At 57.1% G+C, this 11,727-nt stretch overlaps 3 protein-coding genes across 4 annotated transcripts in view; 2 read left to right on the forward strand and 1 right to left on the reverse strand.

Annotated features, from left to right (window-relative positions):
- The window catches only part of WDR62 (WD repeat domain 62), a 42,706-nt gene extending 37,011 nt beyond the window's left edge, over positions 1-5,695 (forward strand). Inside the window, exons 22-32 of one of the 2 annotated variants that reach the window (XM_047709372.1) lie at positions 98-316; positions 1,298-1,425; positions 1,712-1,815; positions 2,171-2,281; positions 2,578-2,712; positions 2,989-3,100; positions 3,215-3,356; positions 3,438-3,498; positions 3,891-4,544; positions 5,091-5,257; positions 5,353-5,695. In XM_047709372.1, coding sequence (XP_047565328.1) covers positions 98-316; positions 1,298-1,425; positions 1,712-1,815; positions 2,171-2,281; positions 2,578-2,712; positions 2,989-3,100; positions 3,215-3,356; positions 3,438-3,498; positions 3,891-4,544; positions 5,091-5,257; positions 5,353-5,613 — 2,094 coding nt within the window. In that variant the 3' untranslated portion in view covers positions 5,614-5,695. Of the gene's footprint in view, positions 1-97; positions 317-1,297; positions 1,426-1,711; positions 1,816-2,170; positions 2,282-2,573; positions 2,713-2,988; positions 3,101-3,214; positions 3,357-3,437; positions 3,499-3,890; positions 4,545-5,090; positions 5,258-5,352 lie in introns of both variants that reach the window. The other variant, XM_047709373.1, reaches the window with a different exon arrangement.
- A 2,824-nt stretch (positions 5,696-8,519) lies between these two features.
- On the forward strand, positions 8,520-10,269 carry OVOL3 (ovo like zinc finger 3). The gene is made up of 4 exons (XM_047709657.1): positions 8,520-8,695; positions 8,770-8,834; positions 9,582-9,783; positions 10,010-10,269. Exons 1-4 carry the CDS (start codon positions 8,602-8,604, stop codon positions 10,216-10,218), a joined length of 570 nt encoding a protein of 189 aa, XP_047565613.1. The 5' UTR covers positions 8,520-8,601; the 3' UTR covers positions 10,219-10,269.
- A 2-nt stretch (positions 10,270-10,271) lies between these two features.
- Positions 10,272-11,669, reverse strand: POLR2I (RNA polymerase II subunit I). The gene is made up of 6 exons (XM_047709662.1): positions 11,394-11,669; positions 11,261-11,315; positions 10,884-10,957; positions 10,722-10,796; positions 10,571-10,622; positions 10,272-10,373 (listed from the first exon to the last, which is right to left on the reverse strand). The coding sequence occupies exons 1-6, from the start codon at positions 11,450-11,452 to the stop codon at positions 10,311-10,313; spliced, it is 378 nt and encodes a 125-aa protein (XP_047565618.1). The 5' UTR covers positions 11,453-11,669; the 3' UTR covers positions 10,272-10,310.
- Between the last annotated feature and the right edge of the window lie 58 nt (positions 11,670-11,727).

The raw sequence follows: 11,727 nt of genomic DNA on the forward strand, positions 1-11,727 counted from the left end.
GCCCAAGAGACGGGATGGAGTCCATGCAGAGTCCCTGGCTCCTGTCAGAGTTGGTGAGCTCTTGGCTAGCTGCCTGACCATCCTGTGTCACCCTCAGCTAGGCGACGATGACGTGGCAGATGGCTCAGCCTTCCATGCCAAGCGCAGCTACCAGCCACTTGGCCGCTGGGCGGAGCGGGCTGACCAGGAGCCCCTCAAGACGATCCTGGATGCCCGGGACCTGGATTGCTACTTCACCCCCATGAAGCCTGAGAGCCTGGAGGACTCGATTCTGGATACGGTGGAGCCCCAGAGCCTGGCGGCCATACTGAGTGAGGTACGGGCTGCCACAGCCCAGCCCACAGTCCCCACGCTGTGACTGCCCACCCAGGACTTGGGGCCTTGGCAGTCTCATTTTGGAAATCAAGCTGAGGGTCTCGCTCTAGGGGTGCGAGATAATTACATGACATGGTGGAGGAAAGGAGGGTGAGGCCCTGCCCCTGGTGCAAGTGAGACTTCCCAGGAGGCTGGGAGCTGGGTCCCTTGGTGGCTGGCTGGGGGGACAGGGAGGGACATTTGAGCAAGTAGAGCCAGGGTCCTAACCCTTCTCTGCTGTGTGAGACTTGCCAGAAGACTTGCTTCCCTCCCCTTCTGCTTTCAGAAAAGAAATGGTCATTAAAAAAAGGGGGGGGGGAGATTTCTAAAAAATGGGCATAAAAAGAAAGCCCTCAGAGGGCTTTGACAGGAATCCAGCACCAAGAATAGGGCCTGGGCCCTCAGAAGTGCCGAGGCAACTTCAGCTCTGGTTCTGTTATTGTCCAAACAAAATTATTTTTTATTCTATTGTATAAACTATCCTTTTTACTGTGAAATACACACATACACTTGTGTGTACCAATCATAGGTACACAGCTTGATGATTCCCTCTGTGTACACCTATGTATCCCCTCCCAGGCCAAAATATTGAGTATTTTCTATCTCCTGGAAGACCCCCTTGTGCCCCTCCTAATCATTACTCACACCTGAGGTAACCAGCCTTCTGGCTTCTCGCCAAGGATTCGTTTGTCTATTCTTGAACGTCCTATGAATTGACTCTTAGAGGATCGGAGCCTTACCCGTAAGGGGCTGGTTGATGGTCATGACGGAGGAGAGCAGAATGAGTTCGGAATGAGCACGTCACTTGGCCGAGGCCCTGGCTCACAGTGAGGGCCCAGCCTGTCTTTCCTGTTACCGTGGGTGTCGGCGGCACAGCTGGCAGCTTGCAGGGGGCCCTGGCTGCCAGGCTGCCTCCGATGGCTGTGCCCCCCTCACCCCACAGTCAGAGAGTCCCCAGGAAGTTGGCTGTGGGCATCCCTCCTTCCTGCCCCTACAGAGGGAGTCCTCCGAGGACAGCGAGCTCATCATTTACTCCCTGGAGGCGGAGGTGACGGTCACAGGGGCAGACAGGTGGGTGTCCTCTGCACCAGGGGAAGCCTTAAGGCGTTGGAAGAACTGCCATGGGCCTGCAGAAGTGGGGTGGAGCAGTAAGGCCGGGTGGCACGGGAGCCTGGCCCTGCAGCCTCAGTTTCCCTGGTTCTAGGTGGAGGTGCAGGGAGCTCTTGCAGGAGGGAGTCGAGGCGAGGCAGTGCTCAGCAAGACCAGGACACACATGTCTAGGGCCTCGGGGTAATGGCCAGCTGCTTACTACCTAGCATGTTCTCATTCCTTCTCCCCACCCTCCCTGGCACTGCAGTGAATACAGCACAAAGGACATCAAGGGGGAGCCCAGAGACCAGCAAGGTGACTCCTACCTCAGAATCTCCTCCATCAGCCCGAAGGATCAGAGCCCACCTGAGGGTGAGTGGCAGCAGGCAGAGACCCCGCAGTAGTCTGTTTGTCCAGCCAAAGCCCCTTTCTGGGTATTAATAGTGACTCTGACTCAGTCTCCCTAAAGCTCAGAGTCTATCACGGAGGCAGACGTGGTCCCTGCTGTGACCTGAGGGTTCTCGAGCCCAGCTGCTCTACTGGCAGGAGCCCAGCTCTGCCACTTCCTCAAAGTATAAACTTGCTGGTCCATAAAAATGGAGAGTGGGTATCATTACCCCCGTCCTCCAGATTGGAAAACTGAAGCCCTGGGACCCTGAGCCACCTACCTGACTCCCCCAGTGAGGGTCTGGCTTTCGGCTCCTGACTCCCACTCTGCCCCCTCCAGACTCGGGAGAATCCGAGGCCGACTTGGAGTGCAGCTTCACCACCATCCAGTCCCCCGCTCCACAGCCAGCCCCGGACCCTCGGTTTGACATGATGATGCCCCCCACGGCGGGTGAGCAGGGCCCAGATGTGGGAAGATGGTGCATGGGACTCACTCGGGGATGGTGGTGCTAGATAATCACTTTCCCCACATCAGCCCCGCACTTAGTGCCCACTAAGCCTCTGTTTCCTTGCCCAGAAGGTGGAGCCATTAGCTTCTCCTCGGTCTAGTGGTAACAGGGTGTGTGATGGGCGAGTCCAGTTTTCTCCATTGTTAAGTGTCTGGCGTCTTTGTCTGGGCGTCTGCTGTGACTCACGGTGTTGACGATTCTCTCCTCGCCCCCTTCGCCTCCCTTTGCCTCTCCCCAGGATGCCCAGGTACCGCAGAAGAGTTATCCCAGCCCGAGGTGCCAGGCATACCCAACGGCTCCCTGCCCCAGACCCCTGAGCAGGAGAAGTTCCTGCGCCACCACTTCGAGACGCTCACCGACGCTCACCCCGAGGGTAGGGCCCTGCCGGGGCAGGCCATCCAGTGCTGGGCACGGTGTGGGTGTTTCGGGTAGGGCTTCCTTGCAGGGCTGGCAAGGGTGGTAGGAAGGCTTTACATTTTCTTGTAAGGACTAAGCCACGCAGGCTCCTCTCCCTGCTGTGTTTGCTCCCTGGGCGCATGCGTGGTCTGTTGACGGTGTTTCTGGGGATCCACCTGCTGGTCTGCAGGCCTTCCTGGGCCCAGGGCTGGGTGGCTGGAGGGATTCTGAGGGCTCCCTGGTCATCTTCTAGAGCTCTTTCATGGATCCCTGAGAGACTTGGAGGCCTCGGAGACCGAGGACTTCTTCAATCCCCGGCTGAGCATCTCAGCCCAGTTCCTTTCACGCCTCCAGAAGACATCCAGGTAAGAGCCGGTGAACCCTCACTCCACCCCCATCTCTCTCTACCCCCCAGGGTGGGGCTGCATCCCCTCAGGGACCATCAGGACAGCAATGACTGCCTGGTTTCCTTCCCACAGGTTCACCCACAGCTTCCCTCCCCAGCTGCCCCTGCACCTGGTAAAGTCTCCAGAGGTCAAGTTCACAGAGCTGGGGGGCAGCCAGTCCAGAGCAGAGCCTCTGAGAGCAGGCACTGGCTACACCTCCCCAGGCAGGACCAACGTGAGTACTGGGACCGCCTCCCTCAGGACTTGGGGCTGGGAGCCCGGAGGCTTTGTCCTCGCCTCATGGCTGTGCATGCAGGTCCTCACTGGGAAAAAGGCTGAGGAGCCCCTTGAGACCCTGGAGGCCTGGCGCCCACTGAGTGAGTACCCCCCCCCCCCCCGCAGGCAGACAAATGGCCCTGGATGCCCATCAGAACTATGGGGCAGTGGGGCGCCTGGGTGGCTCAGCGGGTTGAAGCCTCTGCCTTTGGCTCGGGTCATGGTCCCGGGGTCCTGGGATCGAGCCCCACATCGGGCTCTCTGCTCGGCAGGGAGCCTGCTTCCTCTCTCTCTCTCTCTCTCTGCCTGCCTCTCTGCCTACTTGTAATCTCTGTCAAATAAATAAATAAAATCTTTAAAAAAAAAAAAAAAAGAACTATGGGGCAGTGGGGATGGGCAGGGACCCCTCAGACCCCGAAGCCACCTGGGGAGGGCCCCCATCTATCAGCTCTGTGGCTGGGCTGTGAGAGTGAGCTGGCCACTTCCTTTACAGCCCCCTGCCTCCCAGGCCGGGCGCCCTGTGCCCCCTCCTCCTCAGCGCTGCCCACTGACGGGAAGCCTTCAACGCCCACAGTGCTACCCACTCCAGGCCTGGCTCAGGGTGTCCACGGCCCCTACACCCACCCCTACATGGAGGCCACAGCCAGCTCCCGTGCCAAGATGTCACGCAGCATCTCCCTCGAGGACAGTGAGGGCCCTGTCCTGGCTGAGCTGGCCAGGCCCCTCCACAGGCCCTCCTCCATGGGGGACCTGGCGTCCTTGGGTCAGGAGCTCCAGGCCATCCCCACCCTGGCAGCACCCAGTTCTAACAGCGAGAGCCGAGAACCTGCCTTGTCATCCTGGGGCAACCACGAGGCCCGGGCCAGCCTGAGGCTGACCCTGTCAAGCATCTGTGACAAGCTCTTGCTGCCCTCTCCCCCACTGGAATCTGCGGCCACCCAGCCCAGTGTCACCGTCACAACAGCCACCTTCCCAGTCCCCAGCCCTGTGGACGCAAGCTCCCTGAAGCTCCACAATTCCACCTTCCTCCCAAGGCTCCTGGTCCCTGGGCCCCTCAACACCCCTGCCCACCCCAATAGCACCCCACTTCCAGAGGCCAGGCCTGGGGTCCCTGACAGTGTCAACTCCTTCCTGGAGCCCACCTCTCGTAAGTACCACTCTTGGGGCAAGGGACTGTCCCCCAGGCTCTTCCCATGTACAGCTGGCTTAGCTCCAAAGATGGCCCCTTGACCCGGTCACAGGGGTTGCTCCATTCATTTATTTGTTCATTGGTTCATTTAGATATTTAGTGAGCACTTCGTATGTGTTGGGCTTTGTTCTAGACCCTGGGCACATGGGGCATGGTTGTCAACAAGACTACAAAGAGTGGACACCTTCAGTGGGGAGATGGCCAGACTAAATGGAAAGCAAAGTGTTAATAGTATCCCAAAGGCGTATGTGCTAAGAACAGAAATAAGAGAAAGGGTTTAGGGAGTGAGAAGGTGGGGGGCAGTGGTTACAGCTTTAAGCAGGATAATGAGAAAAGGCTTCAAGGAGTAGGGGGCATTTGAGCAGAGAGGGAAGGAAGTGAACCTTAGGGGACTGAGGGAAGCCTTCCAGGCAGAGGGACAGCCGTTGGGATCAGCCCGGCCACCCTAGCCTCTCTTAGATCAGCTAAAAAGTGGAGGTGTCTTTCTCATTCCCTCCCCTCTAGCCCCAGATGCCCTCAGTCTGGTCCAGGGCAGCCCTGGACACTGGGAGGAGCCTGGGGTGCCGGCCAGGGTCCTGCCCCCAGCTCCCCTTGAACTGAGCAGCGTGGTGAGCACTGTCGTGCACAGACTACAGACTGCCTTCCAAGAAGCCCTGGACCTTTACCACATGGTGAGTGCAGCCCTGGGGCCAGAGGAGAGGGCTGGGCGGCTCCCCGGGGCTGCTGGGGCTGGGTGGCCCCTGACAAGTTTGGTACTCCCTTGCAGATGGTCTCCAGTGACCCTGGGAGCACTGACCAGCAGCGGCAGGCACGGGCCGAGCTGGCCTCTACCTTTCTTTGGATCCGTAACCAGTTAGAGGCCAGTGACTGGCTAGTTGGGACTGATGTGGCCCAGGCCCAGCACAGCCCGGGTGCCCCCTCCCCAACGACACTGTGCCCCCTGGCCAGCCCAGATTTGCACGCCCTGCTGGAACACTACTCAGAGCTGCTGGTGCAGGCCGTGCGGAGGAAGGCACGGGGAGACTGAGGGCTGGAAGCCCCCTCTCCACGACAGCCCTGCTGCTTCGGAAGAACTAGGTGTCTTAAGCAAATAAACCGACAGCTTAGAGGAATGGTTCCTGGTGCCTCTCGGGGTGCCTGCACAGAGCCCCCTCACGTGGATGCGGGGGAAGGAGGGTGGACAGCGGTCTTATGTCGGGCCAGCCTGGGGGACGTGGGTCGATGAACTTTGGAAGGGATGACATTTGTATGCAGCAGGATTGACCTAATGTTGTACCCTCATCTGCTCTTCCTCTTCCTGTCTCACATGGGGGACATCAGCCCCAGCGCCTGTCTTGTTCAGGACTCCCATCAGTGGGACCAACATTCCCAAGAAATTTAGGAACTGCAATAATGACAATCCCAACACCTGGATCCCATGTCATCCATCCCCACGGAGCTGCTCTGGAGTCAGCTGGGGTCCTTGCCCAGGGAGGCCCAGCTATTTTCCCAAGGAGGGGCCAGCCCTTCCTCCCTGCCCCCTTACTGGTGCCCAAGAACCCACTAGAGCCACTGCCATCACCATGTGCCAGACCCTGGCTCCCAGGACACACACTGCCACCCCACTGGTTCATGGCCCCCAGGCCAAGCCAGGTTGGATCCTATGAGGTCCAGACTTTTGTCCCCACCTGCAGCAGTGGAAATAGAGGAGAACCCAGCAAGCTCACTGACTGGATAATCGGGCAGCGTGCCCAGACCCTCCAGCAGCTGGGACAAGGAATTCTCTCCCCAGCAGGACTCTATCCAGCTTCAACCCATGAGCTCCCAGCTGTGGTACCAGCTTCCCCAGGCAGCAGGCATCTAGCCATGTGGTATGTCTGCCAAGAACTGTGACCACTCTTGTGACCACGAAAGCCCCCACTGTCCCAATTCTCTATAAAAAGGAAGCCGGCAAGGGAGGGCCCTCTGCTGTCTCTGGAAACATTGACACACATCAATCGTGCCATTTGAAAAATCCTGCCGGGTACCTGTCTGTCGTACATGTCAGGGGTAGGGAGAGGAACAAGACAAGCAAAGCATCTGCCCGCATGGTATTAGCCTTCTAGAAAGCAAAACGGGAATTAAAACAGTATCTGTAGGTAAGCTGAGGGAGTTCACTGTGCTGGTTGGATGAGCCGGGGGAAGGTCTTTGTGGGGTGACATTTGAGCTGAGGCCCGACAGAAGGCACAGGTCACGTGGACATCTTGGGAAGGTATCCGAGCAGAAAGAACAGCCAGTACAAACACCCCACTCGGGGGGATCAAACATATGGAAGGAATGGAGTGAGGAGAAAGGGTAAGAGAGGAAATGGAAGGAAGAATGGGGTTCAAGGGGCAGGGCCCTTTTGCTTCATGACATTTAAATCCAAGAACTATTCACAACACAATTTTCCCCCCTAAATAAGATGCCTGACTTTGGTATTTGAGGCGACACCCAGTATTGTTTATTTCTCAGAGTCCCTCCCCCTGCCCCGCCCTACAGGTGACATATCCCTGGGGAACCACTTCTTTGTCCTTGCCTTGCCTGGCCACGGTCACCAAAGATCTCTGCGCCAAGGCTTGGCATCCAGGCCCCTGAACACCCAGAGAACCATCTTGAGCCTTTCCCTTGTGGACTGTACCCCTCCTCCCACCCCGTATCATAATTAAGCCTTCAAAGCTCAAATAGCAAAGGGCTGGCTCATGGGGGCCCACGCTGCAGGGACGTGTGTTACTCTTGATTATGTTTCTGCTCTGCTACCCTCTGAGGCTGAGTTCCACCCTCCAGCTCAGGCCCTCGGAGCCGCAACACAGCAGCCATTCCAGCACCTGGCAGCAAGCCCTCACCCAACTGGGAGCAAAGGCTCGAAGAAGGACAGCCGCCAGGGTAGTAAGAAAGCCTTCGTAGACACTTCCCTTTTCAGAGCATTTGCAGGCAAGAAGAATGGAGATTGCTTTGATTCTCTTGGACCAACCATCTCTCCTGGCCATATCGCTGTTCCAACAAAATTGGGTTCTGGGTACAAGAGGAGGGTGGGCTGGTAGAGAGGACCCAGTGTGTCTGCCTTGGTTGTTCTGTGCTATCACTGGTATCTCTCCCCTGTGGGCTAAGTTACGTGTTCATTTTTAGTGCTGAGCTAGGCCTGGCCCATTGCTGGAGCTCAAGAAGTCGCTGACTGGATAAGAGGAAGTAACTGCACAGAGAATGTTCAAAATCCTTAACTACCGGTTAAGAGGTCAGACAATGACCAATCTAGAACACAGACTCACTTGAAATGGTGGGGTTCTGGGAGCCTCTGGCAGTGTCAGGTGACCCTCTTTGGCTCCTGGACTGTGGAAGAGTGGGGAAGTGGTGTCCCAGGCAATCACTAGGAGCTGGACTATAAACACACCAGCATTTTAATACCTGCTACACCCAAACAGTGTGGCTGAACGTCAGCTCTGGGCATCTGAAAATCAGAGAGGTAGAGCTTCCTGTTGGAAGATGCATAGCCTATATTCACCCCCTTGTCCTTCACTCCTGCACCCTGCTGTCCCTCCGTCCTCTGGAGCAAGCAATCACAGCCACTCCTCACCCTCGCTTCCTCAGACAGCTGCTGTGATTTGAATAACCAAGCAGGCTGCTGGATGTCCGGCTGGTAACTGATTTGCCTGGCAAACAGACCTTCAGGTCCTTGGCCCTGCTGCTACTGAGAAGACAGCCTCCCTGCACTTCCAGGAGCTGTCTAGGTTCCAGTCTTGCCCTTGCTTAAGGTTCTTGTGGGTCCTAGTGATTGGCCACCCATGGTGTCTGGTGAGTGTCCTCAGGAACCTGGTTTAGGAGAAGGGGGAGGAATGGTGGTCCCATGGCAGAGTAACTGGAGCCAGCTATGTCAGCTCCCTGGGCTGGTCACAAAATTTGCATGGAGAGAATAAGGCTCCCCAGGGCTCCCTCCTTCTAGTCATCCAGGGCTGAGGCGTGACTACTGGTGGAAGAGGCAGTCATCTGCGTGGGGCCATATCACCATTCCTGGAGGTGATGCCCCGTGCCTTCCTGGTCAGAAGTCGGCGTCCACAGCCGCCCAACTGGGGCCACCTGCCTGATCAGCTCCGGGGAGATGCCTATGTCCCAGGTGGGCCCCTCACTGGGCCTGGAGGTGAGGGGTAGGTGAGACACAAAGCATCACCGGCTGGCTTCTCTCCTCAGACTGCAGCAACCAGCGGGGCCCACCAGCAGACCAGTCTTCTGGCCTCGGGGACTCTTGGGTAGCGGTGAGTCTGCAGCTGGACCACAAGACCCTGCTCAGTTTCACCCCCGCCCGCTCTCAGCCTCAACAGAACCTCACTGCCCCCTACTTCCTGAGCCCTTGCACATGCCCCTCCAACCTCAGGACCTTTCCACGTATTATTCTCTCTGCTGGGAATGCCTTTCCTTTCTTAGTAGAGCACCCCATAGGCTTCATCCCAGGCCCCATTTCCCTAGGGTGGGCAGTCACAGTTCCTACCCCAAGATCCCTCTGTCTAGTGGGGCAGAACAAGATTCAAGTCAAGTGGATGGTGATCTGCTTTATTTGACATAAAAGAAAAGTCAGAAAAGGTGACAGGAACAGCATGGGAGAAGACAGGGGTTTCTCAGAAGGGATGTTCAGCTGTGCATGCCCTGGAAGAACAGAAGTACCAGCCCGAATATAAATGCAACTGGGACTATTTCAATACGTGTTGAAAGCTAGGAAGTGTTCTAGGCAATGGATATTTACCAGGACAAAAATTCCTTCCTTCCTGGAGCTTTTAATCTGGTGGGGGCTACAGGGATAGACAATAAAATTAGAAAAATCCATGCTACGTTGGAAGATGTGCCATGGAGAAATAGAAATCAAGGTCAAGGCAATGGGGAAAGGTCAGGGAAGGCCTTTGCACACATGTATAGCAGTCTCTGGCCTTCCCGGACCTCCTGGTTCCCAGTTCCAGGGATTGTATTTGCTCCAACTGGGGAGTCTAACTCCCATGTCCCTCCCACAGCCCATGCAGGACAGTCTGGCCTCCACTCCCAGGGGCCCGGGGACCCTTGGCTGCCCACTCTGCCCCAAGGCCTTCCCCCTGCAGCGCATGCTGACTCGGCACCTCAAGTGCCACAGCCCTGCTCGCCGCCACGTGTGCCGCTGTTGTGGCAAGGGCTTTCATGATGCCTTTGACCTCAAGCGCCACATGAGAACGCACACCGGTAAGGAGGGGCAGGGCAGGCTGCTGGGCCCCAGCAGGGTCTGGAATTAAATGGGAAAGAGATGCCCGGGCTGTGGAGTTTCCAGTGTTTGTGTTTATGGGATGGACACAGGCAGAGTCTGAACAACTTAGAGCAGGAGTGTGGGAATGTTCCTGGAGGACAAAGTGGAGAGACTTTGGTTTGGAGGCCATTGCCCTGTCTGTCCTCTCCCTTTGTCCTTCTGCAGGGATCCGGCCATTCCGCTGTGGAGCTTGTGGGAAAGCATTTACACAGCGCTGCTCCCTAGAAGCTCATCTTGCCAAGGTGCACGGGCAGCCGGCCAGCTACGCTTACCGGGAGCGCCGGGAGAAGCTGCATGTGTGTGAGGATTGTGGCTTCACCTGCTCCAGGCCCGACGCATACCTGCAGCACCGGGCCCTACATCGTGCTGCTTGACAATGTGCATCCCACACAACCCACGAGAGGCAAATAAACGCAGGAAACACACGCACAGAACGCAGTATTTATTACACTCGGGAGAGGATAGTTCACTCGGTCCAGCGGTGACCACAGTGTGGGGCCGTGCACACATAGTACAAGCGCATGGCGTCCTGGCAGAAAGGGAGGTCGGTTAGGAAGGTACTATGGAACGGTACAACACCGGAACCTCCATCCAGCAGACCCGCACCCCAAGCTAATAGGCAAAGGGGCCTTCCCCACTGGTAAGGGTGCCCCCCAATATTGGTATCCCTGCCCCCAGGGAGGACCAACCCTGGGACCCACAGAAAGCCTTCCTCCAGCCACTCACCTCTGCCCGAGCACTATGTGACTGGAAGAACACCGCCTCCTTGTGGCCACACCTGGAAGGACAGCCAGCCATTCAGCCAACCATACCCCTCCCTCCCTTCACCCAGTGAGGACGAGCCACTCTCCATCCCCAATACCAACAGCGCGCTCACTTTTGGCACGGGTGGTCCTCAGTCCGCGGCAACGTGGGGTCCTGGGATACGTCAGCGATGATCTGGGTCAGTTCGCTGAGGGAACAGAAGGTGAATAATTATGCCCAGTCCAAGCCTCCCAACCCAACAACCCCGTCCCCAGGCTCTAGTGCCGCCACTCACTCCACTTCGTGCGTGATCTTGTTGACGTAGATGCAGCTGTTGTCGGCTTCCTGCTGGTAATCACAATTCCGGCACTACGAGAGGGCGAGGGTGGCGGGAAGGGGGGTCATGGAGAGATCAGGGAAGGGACTGAAGGGGAAGGCTGAAGGGGACTGAAGGGGAATGACTAGAGCATGGAGTCTCGTTGGGATAATGGGGTATATTGAGAATCACTTCGGGGATGGGCAAGAGACTGGGTTCACTCGGGGGATAGGAGGCGAGATCAAAAGGCGTAGGAGGCGTGAAAGGAGTAACGGTCACGTGGAGTAGGTTGGGGTCACACTAGGAACAGATGGCCGTTCTGGGAAGCACCGGAGGCTCCGCAAGCTCGTGCTCACCGCGTAGAGCAGAATGCGGTTCTCCTTGTCCTCCTTGGGATAAAGCATGTTGTTACTGTGGGGAGGGGGAAGTCAGAGGTCAGTCCTGGTGCCATTACTTGCTTCCCCTACACACTCGCAGGCCCAGCCTCACCATTCCTGGCAGAATCGAATACCCACGAAACCCGGCTCGTAGGTCCCGTCTGGTTCCATAGCTACGCACGGCCCGCCAAGCACGCCTTCCGCACTGGCTCCGCTGCGCGACCGGTCGCGGGAAGGGTCAAGTCTAGTGGCTTCGCCAAAGAGGGGCGGAGCTACGCACTGGTACGGTCTCCCAGGGCTTTGTGCTCGGCTCTCTGCACTGAGGTTCGATTAATTAACTTGTTTCAATTTTTTTATATCCTGCGGTAATTGTTTACAACTTCTGAGCCTCGCTTTCCCCGTTCGTCGAATAGCATGGTTCGAGAGCCAGGAATATGATGCTTTAC

Source organism: Lutra lutra, chromosome 17 (genome assembly GCF_902655055.1).
Source record: "Lutra lutra chromosome 17, mLutLut1.2, whole genome shotgun sequence".
NCBI classification, from domain to species: Eukaryota; Metazoa; Chordata; class Mammalia; order Carnivora; family Mustelidae; genus Lutra; species Lutra lutra.

Excerpts from the sequence above, each read along its gene's own strand:
- POLR2I (XM_047709662.1), bottom strand. The coding sequence starts at position 11,452 with ATGGAACCAGACGGGACCTACGAGCCGGGTTTCGTGGGTATTCGATTC. Across the intron at positions 10,958-11,260 it reads ACCGCATTCTGCTCTACGCG|TGCCGGAATTGTGATTACCA; the intron begins GTGAGCACGAGC and ends GCCCTCTCGTAG. Across the intron at positions 10,623-10,721 it reads GAGGACCACCCGTGCCAAAA|GTGTGGCCACAAGGAGGCGG; the intron begins GTGAGCGCGCTG and ends CTGTCCTTCCAG.
- OVOL3 (XM_047709657.1), top strand. The coding sequence starts at position 8,602 with ATGCCCCGTGCCTTCCTGGTCAGAAGTCGGCGTCCACAGCCGCCCAAC. Across the intron at positions 8,835-9,581 it reads TCGGGGACTCTTGGGTAGCG|CCCATGCAGGACAGTCTGGC; the intron begins GTGAGTCTGCAG and ends TCCCTCCCACAG. Across the intron at positions 9,784-10,009 it reads CCACATGAGAACGCACACCG|GGATCCGGCCATTCCGCTGT; the intron begins GTAAGGAGGGGC and ends GTCCTTCTGCAG.